Raw genomic sequence first — 18,036 nt, 5'->3', positions numbered from 1 at the left:
GACAGTTGGAAATCACAATAAAACTGATAACTCTATATTATGGGATGTGTGTGGTTATAAATTTATGCCATTAGAATAATTTGACTGTAGTCTATCTATTTGCTTAGGTTTCTTCCAATGTATTTAAACTCATTCTTACTAAGAAAAAGCGTCCAGCCCCTAAAACAATATATTCCAAATCAACAGTTATAACAAGTGGAAGAAAATCCAATTTGTTGCAGATCTATCACTTGTTGACCTCTTCGTCCATCAAAATTAACCAATCAGAGGGCACCACCCGATCCAAAAAAGGTAGCGAATACTCTCTGACCCGCCTCTCTTTGTTAGCTCGACCAATGAGAAGCTGTTGAGCAGTGGCAACCGTAGGGGATACGAGCAACGGACAGATACGGGAGAACAGTGGCCGCTAGTAGGACCGTTTTATCCCCAATGATTTAATCACATGAGAGGGTAAAGAAGCGTTTTTATCACCATGAAATTGGATTTTCTGAGGAGGTAGCTGATATCGAGGCTCCTTGCAGGCTGCTGACAGAGAGAAATGCAGAGACGAGGTAATTTCCCCGTATTGTGGTGGTGGGAGGCAACGGCCCCCGCAGTGTTCCGAGATACAGCGGCAAAGCTAGCAAAAACAGTAGAGGGGAACTTCCTGGACGGCGCTATCAAAATAAAAACATATCCACAGACAAATGATTTGTTTCGTTACGGTTCTGTGCGTAATTACTTTTAACACGTTTTAGAAGCCTTACAGGCAAGCAAATGATGGAGTTGTGAGTGTTCTCTGGTGATTCGCAGTAATCAGTTGTTATGAACGATTGACCAAAGTACTGGTTTTATTTTGAAAGGAATCGCGCTCTAATTCCTTCTTAGCAAATGTTAGCTTGTGCTAGCTTGACATATAGCAGAAGAGGTGAAGTTACAAAGCCTTGAACCAAAACAAGACTTTAAAGCCTGTGGTGGACAACGCCGCTTTGTTATGAATGGAACACACCTCGCCTTGGTGACTGATTTTCAGATCTAATGCCTTTTCAACCGGGAGTCCGATTGTTTATGTGAAATAGAAGCCTTCCTGGAAAACACGATACGGTCAGGATGATAACGGTTGGGATATTTCAGCTGATTCAATCAAAAGAAAAACTTAAGTCGACATTAAGTTGCCTTTGCTCTGTTAAGTTACACTTTAGTGAGATTTAATCAATTCATTCCGCAGATTGCTATATTGTGTCGAAATACTGTGTTTTTCATACTCATGAGTTTATATGACTGCTAATGTTGATTTTTAATGCTCGGAGGGGTTTTTTTATCAGCTGTTGAGCTACTCTGGAATCAGAAGTTATTATTTATGCATATATTGTTTTTGGTACATTTATTGTCGACTGTTGCTGCATTTTTGGCTTCTTTATCACAATCACCCCTTTTCTTAAATACGGATAACGTTGATTTTTTTTTTTTGTAACAATTCAGTGGAAAGTACCTGAAAAAATCCCCACTGTGTTATACAAACACTTTTTGTAGTGATCCTTGCTGGGCAGTCATGTACATGTACTGTCGTTTTAAAAAGCATAGTTGAGTTAATGCGTTTTCTTTTTCCTTTTTTTCCCCCATTACCACGTTAGACCTTGAAGATCAACATGTGCTTTGCACTGCTCACTAACAAAAAGAAGCTCTTGTAGCTGGAGGAAGATTGCCTGCCCTAACTTTTCCTCCTCCTCCTCTACTTCTTCCTGGGGCCAATGACTGGACCCAACTCCCCAAACCGGACTGGCACCTCTACAGCCAAGCTGAGCAGGCATGGCCGGTCCAAGAGCACCAGCTCGCACTGTCTCCTCCGCTGCAGCACCCAGGAGTCCTCCTCTTTGTCTCCCCCAAAGAACAGCTCGAGATCCCCCGAGGAGGAAGAGGAGAAGGATGGAGGGGTTCTTTTCTACGTTAATCGATCTGGTTTTCCTATCGAGAGTGTCACCTGGGAGAGGATGTGGTCCCATGTGGCGGCCGTGCACCCTGACGGACAGGAGATGGTGGACAGGATACAAAATGCTACATACCTTCCCAAGGTAAGCCAGCTGGCCAAGGGACTGGGCCATCTCTCAGTGCTTTTAAATTCTCTACTGCAACAAATGTCTTTATTAATTAAACTAGATGTTATGCTTAGACATCTGTTGGTTTGTTTTGATTTGTTACTATCGTTTATGTGTTACAGAAGTGCATGCCATTTTTACTCACCACAGTAGTAAGGTTGGAATTGTTTTTACCTTGTGTGTGTGCATGTCCTACAAAAGCAGGTGTTTGTATGTCTGCCTTTCAACACGAAAGGGTTCAGATATGCATCTTACATCAAAATGAAGGCCAAGTTTGATCATGATTTGAGAAGTAACTTGCTCTGAGACAGGTGTGATCCTAGTGCTTTATGGACTCTAGTTTTTTATTATTTCATTACATTTAGATGGAGTTTATGGCAGCATTTTGGTGTTCACTGCACCCCAGTTTTTCTTTTGCCTGAAGCAACTATGATAGACTCCAGCATAAACCGGGTTGCAAAAGAAAACCTGGTTGGCATAGCACAAGACAGTTGAACTATTTTGTCTAATTTTCCTGCTAATTTTCCTTCTTTCTCATAACACCATAGCGTAATATTTCTCAGTTGAGCCAGAGGGCTTTTCAAATGACATCACTGTGTGTAGTAGTAAAAATATGACAGTTAGATGTGCACCAAGGTTTTCTTCACTGTTAATGGACTTTTTGTGAAGGGTTTCACTGAGCCCTCTGAGGTTCCTTGAATCTTCTCATCTCAAAGAAATTCAAAGATCTTCTGAATGTGCTGAATGTACTAGGCTGTCTAGTTTGTAGGGACTATATGATTGCCTGGGTTAGAGATGGGTATGTGGAATAGCCATGTTGGGACATAACTCTGTCCTTACATAACATACTTGGCTGCCACAAGATATATTAAATCATCAAGAGCTTTTTGAACGAACAGATGGATTTTAAAAGCATTATATATAGTATATATTCTATATTATATCCTATCTTGCAATGCACTTACTCGTCATTTTTATTATTGATTAGTATGCTTGGTATTTCCTTAATGAATCAAAGTGAAGCTTTTTAATTGTTTTTCACTTTCTGTCTTGTATGACATGAAATCCTCACGTCTGATTAGCTAAAACACATTTTAATTCTCACATATCCTATCTATAACCAGGCACATCACTGAGTATAAACTGTTATTTACAGATTCAGTGATTAAAGTTGACTACATTTAATTGACTAATTGTTGCAGTTAGATGAATCTACACTTGTATGGATCATTTGTTAACATTGCAAAGAAATTTTTTTTAAATAAATACATGTATCTGAGTCACTGCATTATAAAAAATACTGTTATCTAGCTGTGTTATCCTTCCTGTTGCTGTGACTGTTCCAACTTTAATGAGGAATTTATGTTTTTATAATGTTAGTCGGGGCGTCAGATAGTGTATCTCCAAGTCGTTGGCATAATGGTCGCCTTAGGTGTTGATGTCAGCCTGTTTTCACAGTCTGTTGTTTCTCGGATGCACACTCTCAGGTGTACACACAGACAAATGCATGGCATTACCATGACAACAGTAGTGCTAAATTGAGCCATCATACCTGTCAGTTGAAATTAGTTCTGCATTTTGGATTTGTCACATTGAGTGGGACTCGGTGTCACTTCTGAAACGCGTACACACACACACACACACACACACACACACACACACACACACACACACAGGCTTATTATCATAACCTGTTTGTTTGTTAGAAGACTGTTTCGATAACAATAATAGGGTATGCTTATAGTGGCATTAAGACCCAAGCAGCGGTTCCGAATGACAGCAACATCAGGAAGAAGGAACACGAGAAGCTCGAGAAATACCAAGGGCTCAGAGAAGAGCTCGAGAGGATGTGGAGGGTGAAGGTGTCGGTGGTCCCAGTGGTAATCGGAGCACTAGGTGCAATGACTCCCAAGCTAGGAGAGTGGCTCCAGCAGATCCCGGGAACAACAGCGGAGATCTCTGTCCAGAAGAGCGCAGTCCTAGGAACAGCTAAGATACTGCGCAGGACCCACAAGCTCCCAGGCCTCTGGTAGAGGACCTGAGCTTGAAGGATTGACCGCCCCCAGGGGCAAGTGGGGAATTTTTATTTTATATATATATATATATATATATATATATATATATATATATATATATATATATATATATATATATATATATATATTTATTTATTAGGGGTGCAACGATATTCGTATCGATATTGAACCGTTCGATACAGTGCTTTCGGTTCGGTACGCATATGTATCGAACAATACAACATTTGTAATTTATTTTATCAATTTTCCTTCTGACGATGCTGTCTGTGTTGAGCGCTCAGTGAATCTGTGTTCGACTACTCCGCCTAGCCTGCACTGTCCAGCGCAGATCCACTGAGCGTTCAACACAGACAGCATTGTCAGAAGGAAGAGCGCAGGGCAAGCTAGCGAGACAGAAGTTAAGCTCTCCTTGCAACAGGCAAATTGACCCTCATTCAGATCTGGCGTTTGGAATTATTTTGGTTTTCATGTGACATATGACCCTGAAGGTAAGCGAGTCATGGACTAAAGTAAAACAGTATGTTGGATGTGCCATGCAATGCTCAATTACATTGGTGTGAACTAGTGTGTTAGCGCAGTTAGCTCGTTAACGTGTTGGCCGTCTAGCCCCATGCACGGCGCGATCGGCGGTAGCTCGTTAACGGAGATTTGCCGTGTTGTGGCGTTAAGGTCATTTCAACGAGATTAACCTGAAAGCACTAGTGGGAACACAACGAATATGACTGCACATTTACGCCGACATCATCCTAGTGCAAAGACAAGTGGAAGCAGACAAAAAAAAGCAAGCTTGCTACTAACTTTAGCTGAGTCATTTAGACAGCTGTTAGCACATGATTCTCTTTATATGTTTAATATGCTGCTGAGAATATAGCCCAGAAGAAGCGGATAGTATAGCTTTTATTTTGGAAAGAGACATTTCTCTGTAATAAACTCTCTTTTCCAAAGATGAGTGATTCCTCAATCAGATACAGGGCTCGCAATATCGCTAGCCCGACGTCCCGGGGCTAGAGATTTTTTCAGTCGGGCTACCAAAATCTATCTCTTCCCTGCCCGTCGGGCTATTGTAGGAAAAATATATGTCAATGCTTTTGCATTCTTTCAGAAATGTAGCTGGGTAATTATGTCATTGGCATCGGTGAGCCACTGTCAATATGTGACATATTGAAGTCGCGTTTGAATTTGCGCTTGTTTTTTTGCTTTCACTTTGCAATCGTGCGAACTGTGTATAGAGAGCGACAGCACTGATCTGTGAGTGATGATAATTTGTGCACCAATTCCTCTGACATCGTCTTATTAATCGTTAGCTTACTATGCAAACATGACAAGTGAAATCTCCCGCAGCTTAAACATGTGAGAGGTTGATCGCGCAGAGAATCGCTGAGCTTATGTGAGTGCGTGTGTAAAAGCATTTCAGTTCTGCTGAGCCAAATAAGACAGGTCAGGGTGAAGAAGTGACAGCCAAAGAAAAGCTTACCACAAAACGGAGAAGTTATGACAAATCAGACTATAAGGCAAAAAGAAAGTGCAGCTTTATGGTTTCATGGACAAAAGAATTTCTGTGGCTGCAATATGACGAGCTAAATAACCAGGGCTGCACATAAGTGGTCCGCAGGTGCGCATTCGCTGTCAAAATAAAAAACATGCACAAGGGTTAGGGTTAAATTTAAAAACTGTGGAGGGTGAAGGTAATGGTGGTCCCCGTGGTAATCGGAGCACTAGGTGCGGTGACTCCCAAGCTAGGCGAGTGGCTCCAGCAGATCCCGGGAATAACATCGGAGATCTCTGTCCAGAAGAGCGCAGTCCTGGGAACAGCTAAGATACTGCGCAGGACCCTCAAGCTCCCAAGCCTCTGGTAGAGGACCCGAGCTTGAAGGATAAACCGCCCGCAGGGGCGTGCTGGGTGTTTTTTATATATATATATAAACACATATTTATCTTTGTCTGTTGCTTCTGAGGCCCCTCAGCCCAGATTTTCCTCATAGTTTCCCGTCAGTGATTTGGATGAATGCTTGTTGTTTTGCAGGCAGAGGTGAAGGGAATCCGGTTGTTGTTTGGCTCTGCTAATTGGCCATGTGGTCATTAGTGACCTGGTTGGCTAGCAATGCCAAACTCACTTACTGTGTTCCAGATACAAGGACAGCATCAGGTTGTGTGTGCACACAAACACACTAAACTGTGCCTTGTATATGTAGAAGTATCTACTTTTGGACAGATTTAGCGTTGCATATTGTAAGACACACTACAACTTGCAGTCTTCAGTGAAGCAATAATTAATACGAAGAAAATATAAACACATTTTTATGTAAACAATTAGTCTACTTTTTAAAACCTTCAAATTGATGTTTTTTTTCTTCAGTGTGTCTAATCTAGACTTGCATACATTATGAATCAAGTCTCACAAATAACCTGTTAAATAAAACTGTTTAAAAGTCCGCTGTGTTGGACTACAACTCATAGTCTGTGTTCTTAGTCAACTCGGTGTCATAGCCCATGAACATGATTCCACTTCAAAGGTGGAGTTGGAATCTGTCCCGCCGCAGGTCAAGATCAGACCACCAAAGTCACTAGTGATTCTAAGCGTTATTGAGAGCTTAGGCAAAAATTCACAGGGGGTCACCTTTAACCAGGGATCAGTACCGTTATGTTGCAAAATTGGCTTAACTCAATTCAATCTCATAACAGCCAACAGAGTTCCTCTGCTAGCTAAGTTAACCAATGAACTAATATGACGTTAAGTAATGCTAAGAATCACCACTTAAATCTGATTTACAAATATAATAAAAAAAAAACCATCAGCTGTGTAAGTTATACTTCATCTACCATTTTTGTTATTTGTTTCCATGGATTTCGATTCCTGTCTCTGTCTATTGTAATGTCTTGTGTTGGTGCTTTATGTAGGTATCTCCATTGTCAGTTGGTTTCCATTGTAACTTTGTTGATATGTAACCTGGCCCCGTGGGGCGACCGTGGCTCAGGGGATTGGGAAGCTCATCTCTAACCGGAAGGTTGCTGCTTCGATCCCCCTGCTCTCTCTGTCCTGGTCGTTGTGTCCTTGGGCAAGACACTTTACCCTACCGCCTACTGGTGTTGGCCAGAGGGGCCGATGGCGCGATATGGCAGCCTCGCTTCTGTCGGTCTGCCCCAGGGCAGCTGTGGCTACAACTGTGGTTTGCCTGCATCAGTGTGTGAATGTGAGAGTGAATGAATAGTGGGATTGTAAAGCGCTTTAGGTGCCTTGAAAAGCGCTATATAAATCCAATCCATTATTGTAACCTGATACTCCTTCTAGTATGTGTATGTGTGTGTGTGTCTATAAGGTGTAAAACGGGTGGTTACCACAGATACAGTCACAACTAACCAAGGTGGGTTAACTGTGCTTTAAGGTGGGGAAAGAGAACAAGGAGAAGACATGAGAGTGAAAATGGTTTTGCTTCCCTAATAGGACCGACAGTGAAAGCCAAAAATGTTTAATTAACTTATTAATTAGCATATTATCGTCATATAGTGTAATCTGAATTTGGTAGTCTCTGTTAATGTGACATTTCTAACAGCTGCTGTTTATAAAATGTAAATTTATAATTTATATAAATTTACATTTTATAAACCATTTGTCGTATGACAGTAAGACAAATGGTGAGAAGAACATCATTAGCCACGATATAACTTTGTAAAGATAGTGCAACATGTGGTAGCTTGACATGCTTTTTAAAATATAGGTCAGTATTACAGTCTATGACCAGAATCCTTGTCACCATTCTCTGTGTCCTAACACCATACCACAGCACCCAAATAATCCCTCTAATACAATCTGGGTGGTGGATAATCTCTGAATACCAACTGGACTGCCTGAAGGGTTTTTGATGGGGAAACAAAACAAGCGAGAACTCTACAGAGCAAAGATCTGTTTTACAACCAAAGCTTGAAAGAAATGATTTGATTCAGGATATAGTGTCTCCAAAAGTTGCAAGCCTTGTAAACTACACCATAATTACAGCCAGTGCTCACTTTGCAATTTTTCCTGAGGGTTTTAAATTTTCACTAATTTTATCTGAAACATTTCGGTAAGCCCTAAAAGCACAGCGTGACAGGTTGAAGCATGAGTCTGTTTTCATGTCCTGCTGTGTGTTCTGTTGTGCTACATCTGAGGCTTGGTTACTGGTCAGTGGAACATGAGCTAAATCTAACTGTACAGATGCTGTCAGTCGAGGGGAAGGATACATTTGTTTTTCATTTCCTTTGCACTCTCTTTCCCCGAAGCACCCAATATCCATGGACCTGGTTTTCTGGGCTAAATCTGGTCGGGTAGCCGTGGCCTCTAAAAAGTCCCAGTCTTTACATGTACACTTGGCTGAACGATGGCAATTAATCTTCTCAGGCTATTACAACAGATTGAATACAGCTTATTTGCAACCATTCACTAAATCACACTAACCAATTTACTTCTGATTAGAGTCTAAAATCAGGTGAAATTTGGTTCCTAAGAGACAACCAGCCATTGTTTCAAAAGTGCAGACATGTTGATTTTTATTTGGATTTCGATTCTTCTGGTTCCTGCTCACTATTTTAAATCACGAGACTTTGACTGCCTTTCTCCTAGCTTTAATTTGTGCTTTATGGACTGGATTTTGGTCCTTACTCTTATACACTTGACTGACTTTAATAAATACTGCACTATAGATTTTAATCTGTTTAGAGAGATGGGTTAATCTTTACTTTACTGATCCCACAAGGGAAATTGTTGTGTTACAGCAGCAGGATAAAGAATAAAATACAATCTACAATAAACAACATTAAGTAAAAGTCCTCCAGGTACATAGTGAGGGTCTTATACTGCCAGAAAAACAACTTATGTATGCAACAGATTTTTAAAAAAGAAAAGAAAAATTGGGTTAAGTTAAGAGTAAAAGGTACGATTAAGAGAGTAGATAGTAGAGCAAAGTGCATTAATAAATAATATGTGCACTATAAATCTAAGAAACAGCTGTAGAAAGATAGAATACAGAAAGCTGAGTTAAGGTGTTGCTCCACAGACAGATATCAGGTTGTTTTTAACCTTTGTCACTGCGAACATATGTTTAGCATCATCATCATGGCTTGCTTACTTAAGTTTCCAAAAAAAACGTGATGAAGCTCAAGCAAGACTTATGGACCAAGGATGAGCTTATCTTGGACTTTTCATCTGTTGCACCACCCAACCTAAAAACCTTACAGCTCTGCAGTCTTCCTCTTACGTAGGCCAATCCCCTTCCACTCTCAATGATACCGCTCATCTGGTCTGTTTACATCACCAGTGGAGGAGAGCCAGTTGTTTTGGCGAGATGCAAGAGCTCCTGGGTATAGCCAACGTTGTCCGGGCTAAAACCAAACTCAAAATCACATGTCTACTTCATGCAGCTCAGAGCCTCAAGCAGGAAGTCTGCAGGGGTTATATCTTCTGATGCCTGGAGATTTTGTAGCAGTGGTGAAAAGAAAGGGACAGGGGACAGTTTTTGACAGGACAGTAGAGTAAATGGGAAGTCAGAGAGAGAAAACAGGGCAATGAAATGCAAAACCATGGCCCCTGCAGTGACCTGCTCAACCCAATGTAAAATATTAAAAAGCCATAGTGTAATGGCTTTTTTGCTTTACTTTTCTACATCTGGCAAAGTGTTGGTCATCACGTTTTTCAGTTTTTTTTCAGGGAGGAATTCTTTTAAGGGTAAATGTTTCTCTTCAATGACAATAGGATTTATTTATTTTGGTTGGCCTTAACAGATCACAGTACAACTATAACCTTTTAGCATTGCCCCAGCAGAATGACCTGAGTGACATAACAAGTGACATAACAACAAGAAAGCAGGAAAAAAATCTGCAGCTGACAGATTCCCAAAATGATATTATTTTTGTGGGATAGTTTAGCGAATATGACCTGTTATATATATTAGGGCTGCCACAAACGATTATTTTGATAGTCGACTAGTCACCAATTATTTTTGCGATTAGTCGACTAATCAGATCATGCATCCATTGAGCGTAAAACCTACAGCTTATTGCACCAGCATGCATCTGCTCTTATATAACTATCATTAGCTTACAGCTTTTAAGTGTTTTAGGTATGTGCTAACTAAAAATAAAGACAAGATGATTGTTTAATTTTTAATGAAATTTACAGATTGTTTCGGTGAAGTTTAATAAACTCAGCCGTCTGCTCCTTGCTATCTAAAATATAACGGGACCCCGGAGTATATTCTCGAGCATCTCACACTTCTGATAGTCAGTTGTCTGCTTGACGTTTACTCAGCTGTGTAAAAACTATAACTTGAATCGCAGCCAAACTGATTTACTCAGGAACAAATAAAATACCGAAAAAAGCCAAACAATAACATTTTAAGTTATCTTAGTGACTTGTATATCATGTTTAACCTGAGTAGCGAAAGACGGCGGTGGGTTTGAAAATGATGTGCCGGGAGTCCGGTGTTCTCACGGGCTCTAGTGAGCCTTGAACCTGGGCTAGGTATCGAGCTGGTGGGTAACAGACGTCTCCGAAAACGTCAGAGCGCTTTTGAAAATATGAGATGTCTTCTTCTTCTTCAGGGTTTAACGGTTGGCATCCTTGTACATGCAGTGCTGCCATCTTCTGTTTCAGTCCGTTATTACACTCTTAAATCCTACTACTTATTCCTGCGTCTTTTGGGATATTACAAAGCTTCAAACGACGCGTCAACTATTAAATTGGTCGTCGACGATTTTGATAGTCGACGTAATCGTGACTAGTCGACTAATCGTGGCAGCCCTAATATATATCAGGGTCCAGAGTAAAACAGTGCTGCTGAATTACAGACATCCCTATGTGTGTAATTCAAGTAGAAATGTTTTGGCTCGGACGTTGATACATATGGACGCCTGCCAACAAGGATTACTGCAGACAGATGTGCTCTGAGGCAAAGAATTACAGACAGCAGCAGTAATCTTCAAGAAGGTTCAAGGTTCTTTATTCATCACATGCATAGTTATACAGGTATAACACACAGTGAAATGTAGCCTGACTTGTGCAAAAGGGAGGGGGGGGAGAACATTATATATAATATATACATTCGGTGACTGTGTGTGTGCATCAGATTTGAATCACAGATAGCAAAGTTGCTTTTATTTTAAAATTTAATTAATATGACCATAAACTGAAACTGTGTGTGTGTGTGCGTGCGTGTGTGTGTGTGTGTGTGTGTGTGTGCTTATCATAGTCTTGCAGCAGATACAAGCCACAGTTAAGTACTGCTGTCTGCAGTGAACTAGTGGAAGCCTTCAGGGAATGCTGTCATTACTTTTCATACAAATGAAAAAAGGAAGTCTTATGCTGAGGATTAATCATTGGTGTCTCAGCTGTCTTTTTTGCACACACGCTCAGAGAAAAAGGCATTCCTTGGGATGTCCCGCTCTAAAGATAACTTGACAACAGGAAATTTGATCGGTCTCTCTCCCTCTTTCTGTCCTGCTTATTTGTTTTGAATATTTCATCACACAGAGCAAAAGTGCTTTAAAGGTTGTAGAGGACACAGCTATCTGTAGTATCTGTCACCTTAGTATTACCCAGCATACATTAAAGACAAAAACACTCATCTGTTTATTTATACTCCCAAAAAGCTTGGATAGATAAGGCATGGAATTGTAAATAAATTTACATGTCTTGCTCAGCTTTAATAATTTGTTAACAACAGCTGAGCCTGTTCTTAAAACTAGTTATAAAATTAATTTGACTCTTGGCAATTATTCTGCAGTTCTCTTACTATTTTCCACCTCCTTTTCTTTCTTATACTGCCTTTTACTGCTCATCCCCCATTTCCATCAAACAATTTAAAATTCAAAAACCAGGACAGTCATACTGTCTCCTCTGTGTCCCAGTCGCTTTGTATTTTGTCTGTGCTGCTGGATGGGATATGTTAGTCCTTGAGACCCAGCAGAGGGGAGACGGATACAGATGATGTTTAGACCTGGTGGATGTAAAGCTGGCTCTGGACTGTAGAGGTGGAGAAAAAACATGTTGGTGAAGATACAGAAGGAGGACAAAATGACATATGAGAAGAGGGAGAAAAACGAGGGGCGTTACAGAAAGGGGGGGAAAAAAGATGATAGATACGAATATAATGGGAAAGAAAGGGCAAAAGAAGAGTAGAGTAGAGTAGAGATGACTATAAAAACATAACAAAAGGATGGTTGGAGAAGAAAGAGGAAAAGGGACAAGATTACAGAGGAGGGAGGAAAACAGGAAAGGAACCAGTGACAGATTAATTATCAGTGTTAACTGTGGCTCTGAACTGATGCTCTCCAAGCTGAACTCTTAATAGACAGGGGGAAGGCTACTGCATCCTGACACTGTGTTGTTGTCTACAGTATATTATAGTTAATAAGAGTGTGCTGCATATTGTACATATATGTCCAATGTGATTGCTTAACGCACGCTTCACAAGGACATTAAGCTGTGCAAGTCACCATCATCCTTTTACTGTAGCGGAAAGGAGAGAGGGGAGGATGATAACGGAGAGATCAGCACTCATCTCACTCCCTGACCCAGACGAAAGCCGCTTTAGTGTGTTTGTGCGCGCGCACGTGTTTGTGTGTGTGTCAGCTGCTGTAGCCACTCCATAACGCCTTAGTGAGGATTTCACTACATGAGAGATTATGTGGTAGTAAAACCTGCTATTTACTGGTTTGGGCCAGCTGGCAGACTGATTTATGGGCTGAATGACTTTTGACTTGCCTAATAACTGTACGAGTGGCCAGTTGGCTGATTATTTTATTTGCTCTGTGACTTACTGTCTGACAGGTTGCCTGGCTGGCTTGGCGTCTGCTTTAAAGTCGATTTGACTTTTTTGTCTCTATGGAAACACAAGTTAATTGGCAACCATTTAAGCTAGATTTAATAGATTTCAATTTCAATTGAGCCTTGTCAGATATTAGTTTAAACATATGTGTGTGTAGCCTGTATACTGTAGCAGTACTGTACTGAGTGGGATCAGGCTAACTGTCAAAATTGTCAAACCATCGTAGATTATGGACAAACCAAGGGACCTAGATGAAACGGTCAGATGTAGGATAGCATCAGCTCAGTTTCACTGAGGCTACACTGGCCCAAACATAAATACACTAAAGTGTGTATGTGAATTTTAACTGCATGTTCCACATAACATATCACATAAACCCTTGAACCAGTCCGAAGTTAATCACCTTTGATCATTTCAATTTAGTTGTGTCATATAGCTTAGCCTTCTACCAAGAAGCTGGCTGCACATAGAAATGAAATTAGCATTTCTATCATTTTAAGTTTGGGCTCAAAAAAAACATATAATGCTGCAATTTTATAAATATGTTTTGGGTTACAGTGTGACTCTGTTTGTTGTGACAGCATTAGTGATTAAATTAGAAATGTGTCTGTTTATCATACATGAACGAGGCCAACAACTGAAGCGTGTAGGTGAAATACCTCCTGTGGGACTGTAAAACAAACCTTTCTGACTTCCTTCTTTTTAAATCTTTCTTTATGGAAACGAAAGACAAGCGACCAAAAACACTGTAGCATGCAGAGCTGTGTCACCATGTTGTTCTGTTGTCCTCCTTCTCACTTCCCTTTTTATGCTGTCAATAAAGAATGGAGCAAAACCCACAGGAAATGATAGGCCTTGTGCTATGGTTCACCCTTCCTGCACACAAACACGCGCAAACACACACACACACACACACACACACACACACACATATGTACATCACGCAGGCTGCCTGTGTATGAGGAAGCTTCAGTCTGTATTTCAGCCTGACTCACCCTCTCTTGGTGTGGTCGCGTCCGTTCATGTATCCACACTTGCAGCCGCTGTTTCCTCTTTGTAGTGGTTCTTGTTGAGGTGAAACAGCTGCCAAAGCAGCAGTGGGAGTTCATTTTCACCACATGTTGCTGTTCACCATGTGGGTATCTGTGGGCGTAGAGGTGGTGCAGAGAACATGACCCTAATATCTTGAGTTAGAGACTTGCTCATGTTGTGTGTCAGACATGCACTGCACTCGAGTATAAAGAGAGGTGAGTTTCTAATGAGGTGTTTGTTGTTTAAAAATAAAGAAGACTGGTTTAAGGAACAGCGGTGTGTGTCAGCTATATGAGATGCAATGAGTCACAGCACATTAGGAATGCAGGGTTTTTTTAAAGATGGCGGAAGGTGGTTTGGGGGCTCTGAGTGTTACCATATGTCGACTTACTGAAAATGATGTGGAAAAAATATCTCTAATGCTCTCTCTTTTTCTCTTTCCAGCATCCAATTCCCTCAATTCCAACTTTCAAGCCATCCATGTCTGTCCCAGACTGGCTGTTGGCCGTCCAAAACTTCATGAAGGCTCTGCAGTATCCTTTATCACAAGCACGACAGGGAGGACAGTATAAGCTTTTATCTGTCAGGTGAAGCTAGTCCTGCTTGTGCCTCACATCATTGGATGCTCTTATAGACTTTAAGTGATCAAAACACCATAATCACTTATGTCAATAGGAGTTGAGCCACAGGACTGAAGTGTTGTAAAGTCGCTGTTGTCCCTGACATTTCCATCAGATATAACCACACAGGAACTCAGTTCTTTGAAATCAAGAAGAGCCGTCCACTGTGTGGGTAAGTGAACTGCAGCTTTGGCAAGTACATGTAACTGTACACTGTGACTCAATCACAGTAATATAAACAGAACTGTCCTGTTATCACCCTTTTGTCATCATCTTTACTGATTGGATGAAAAGCTGGCTTGAATAGGAAGCAACAGCTAAGTTGCTTGAGTTACTTGATTATGACTTTGGGATGTAACATTACCACAGTGCCTAAATCATGTGTCTAATTCAATGCTGTCTCTGTGCAAGGTGTATTGCTTCCAACCCTTCCCTTTCCTTCCTCTTCCTCATCTCATCATCTTCCTCCCCATTCAGATTAATGGAGACAGCAAGAGAGATGATCAGGGAGTCTTTACCAATCAAATGCCTCGAGGCCGTCATCTTGGGAATGTATCCTTTCCTGTATATACACACACACACGCACACACACTAAGCAGAGGGCCAAAAGGTCATTTTGTTATTTGTGGGTGAAATCAATAAGACATGCTGCTGTAATATCCTAATGCTCCCCACCATTGCCACTCTTTCCAGCGCTTGCCGTGTTGCTTGGCAACAAGCCCACTTCAAAGTTTAACCGACACCCCCCCCCCCCCCCCCCAATACTCACCAGCTTAGTATCATCCAGCAGAGCTTAAATTTGAAAGCAGCAGTGCTTTATTTTTGCAACTCCTTCTCTATTGCGATTTGAGAAAGTGTTTTTTCAATTCCTTGAAAACATGTTTGCTTATGGCAAAATTAGAATCTGAACTCGTTCTTCATCATTGTTCTAAAAGGAAATGTTTGTTTTGACTATTTACCACAAGTGATTTGCAAGTTGTTTTGTTGTTGTTGTTGTTTTTGATATGCTGAACTGTAATGCTTTTCCATGCACTAAACTCCAAATAAAGCCATGCAGAGGTGCTTAAAAACTGCAGTTACTCTAGTGGCTACTTGGTTCCAAAGGCCAGTTGACACCCAAATGGCTATCTTCACAGAAATACACTTGTACTGAGTATGTGTGTCATTTTGAAGAAAATGTTATAAAGTGATTTTATTTTTAAATGGTAAATTCACTAAGGCGCTGACCCCAACAGTGTAATTCAGCCTCATTCAGCTGTTAAACCATCCTTGATTTAGAGTTATTGTTTAAAATGACTGTTGTAGCAAATGTGCTGCTTCTGTTTTGTTTCATTGATTATGTTTATCAGACCAAAGTAACATGTCAAAAGTAACATTTTTCCATATTGAAAAAATATATTACCAGCTTTAACCATTAAACTGAAAGATACAAAGTATTATTTGATCTATCAGCAGATGTTGAACAGTGGCGGTTTGGATGGTCCTGTGTTTAAATCCAGTCTGGGGCCTTTCTGTATGGCCTTTCCAGTGTATACCCCACCTGTTGCCCCAACAGAGCTTGGATATGCTTCATCCCTTACCCTGAATTAGATAAGCAGAGCAAAAAGGGATGGATGATTTTTCAGAAGTTGAATTCTTTTTGAATTTCGGTCCACACTTTATAAAGCCTACCACATTGCATTGCAACATTCATTTGATTGATTGGATTTGCACACCTGTGAAATAATGGCTTAGTTTGCAAAACAAAATATATTAAAATTGTTTCAGTGCAACCAAATACTTTTCAAATACAAGCAGCAGGTCAGGAAACTAGGACTTTTGAGTGTCACCAGATGAGAGATTTCCCTCCCCGTCTGTGAACTGTTGGTCCAGTTTCGCATGTGCTAGTTTCATATTTGCTTTCCTCAAGGGCTGTAAGGGTGACAGCTGACAGTGACTTTAATTGAGACTGGCTTTAGGGAGAGAGTGAGCTGGGGGGGACGGTAGGAGCTCTGGGGGGCGGGGGGTCACCATAGGACAGGAGAATTTATAAGACAGTGGCAGTTTTAGTTTTTTTTGTTTGTTTTGTTTTTCCATTTGCTGCATGCCCTTTAAAGAACCCCACAGTGACATTCAGAGCTATAAGAGACAGTAATTGTGTGGTTTCACCTTTGGTTGTGTTATGAGGTCAGGACTGATAAATATAATTTAAGCGGGGGGAAAAGAAAAGTTCTCAGGCCCCAGCGAGAATTGAACTCACGACCCCTGGTTTACAAGACCAGTGCTCTAACCACTGAGCTATGAGGCCTCACCTGTTGACTGCAGTGGTTTACGTGTAATTTGAATGTCAACCAAGGCCACACCAATTAATAGACATGCCTTCCTTGGATTCCAGCTATTGTTATGCTAATGCATAACCAACCTAACCAGTTGATTTTGAAATGTCTTAACGCAATGGATCATCAGTATTAAATAATGTCCTAAATAATATTATCACACATAAAATACAGTGACTTAAAAGACATAAAAATCTGTATGGATCATTGTGAAACAAGAATGACCCAGTGTCATTCACACACATTTACCTGCAACGTTAACCTACCTGGTAACTCAATCAAAACACTTCATTTGTGAGAAAGAGTCACGCTGTGAGAAGTAGTGGAAAGCCAAGATAGAAACGTAGGCAAGAAAAAGGGATGAGTAGCCACTGTTGTAGTCTGTAATGGTGGGGGCTGTCTGTCTGGGTTTAGTCTGCTTCTGGTTCTCTGTTCTTCCACGTTATCAGTGATCTGAAATCTCTCCAGGATACGCAGGGTTTATCTTGGGTCCAACCAGCTCTGTGTGTGTGCATGCATGTGTTTGCATGCGTGCATGTATACGCGCGTGCGTGTGTGTGTGTGTGTGTGTGTGTGTGTGTGTGTGTGTGAGTGTGTGTGTGACATGTCCCATTGTATTAGCCATCACTGACTGGTGCTTTGCAGAGTAAGGCTAGAGCACAAAGCAGCCTCCACTTGAATCCTAGTGTAAAACTTAGTTGTTTATAAATATCAAAATAATCCAGCAAAATCTGCCATTATACAATATATATAAACAGCATGAAGCATGTAATATATATATATATATATATATAAGGTTTTACTGTTTTAAAATAAGGAAAGACCACAAAGCTGGAAGTATCCTAGTATATCCTTGATTAAAGGAAAAAATATATGTAAAGGGAATTTTATGCTTCTAAAATATTATCTTTAATCTTTGCACTGACATAGAAACTTGAGGAAGGGAGGGTAGAGGATTGGAGAGGAAAAGGATGCAAAAGGTAAGAGGAACAGTGAGAGAGTTAACCAGAACATTGTTGCTGCAACGAATTTATATTTATTATTAAGCTTTTTCAGTTACCTCTGCTTTTCAGAAACAGAACAAGTATGGATTTCTGTTGCATTAGAGCATCCCTGTGGGGCAGAGAAACTAATCCACAGAGGTTTGTTTTAATTTTTGC

General features: G+C 40.7%; 1 protein-coding gene and 1 non-coding gene across 7 annotated transcripts in view; one reads left to right on the top strand and one right to left on the bottom strand.

Annotated features, from left to right (window-relative positions):
- The first annotated feature begins 333 nt into the window (after positions 1-333).
- Positions 334-18,036, top strand: part of vash2 (vasohibin 2) — a 30,110-nt gene continuing 12,407 nt past the window's right edge. The window contains exons 1-5 of one of the 6 annotated variants that reach the window (XM_085432508.1): positions 334-551; positions 1,614-2,051; positions 14,386-14,474; positions 14,677-14,733; positions 14,973-15,113. In XM_085432508.1, the coding sequence (XP_085288634.1) occupies positions 1,731-2,051; positions 14,386-14,474; positions 14,677-14,733; positions 14,973-15,113 (608 nt within the window). In that variant the 5' untranslated portion in view covers positions 334-551; positions 1,614-1,730. Of the gene's footprint in view, positions 552-902; positions 998-1,026; positions 1,099-1,613; positions 2,052-14,385; positions 14,475-14,676; positions 14,734-14,972; positions 15,114-18,036 lie in introns of those variants that run through there. The other 5 variants (XM_085432513.1, XM_085432512.1, XM_085432510.1 and 2 more) reach the window with 5 other exon arrangements.
- On the bottom strand, positions 16,776-16,848 carry trnat-ugu (transfer RNA threonine (anticodon UGU)). The gene has a single exon. It is a non-coding gene; the product is annotated as a tRNA-Thr (tRNA).

This window comes from Copadichromis virginalis, linkage group LG15 (genome assembly GCF_057382275.1).
Source record: "Copadichromis virginalis isolate Kocher_CV1m ecotype Utaka linkage group LG15, C_Virginalis_male_GT1.1, whole genome shotgun sequence".
NCBI lineage: Eukaryota > Metazoa > Chordata > Actinopteri > Cichliformes > Cichlidae > Copadichromis > Copadichromis virginalis.
The sequence above is the reverse complement of the archived record's forward strand: the minus strand, read 5'-3'. Positions and strand labels throughout refer to the sequence as shown.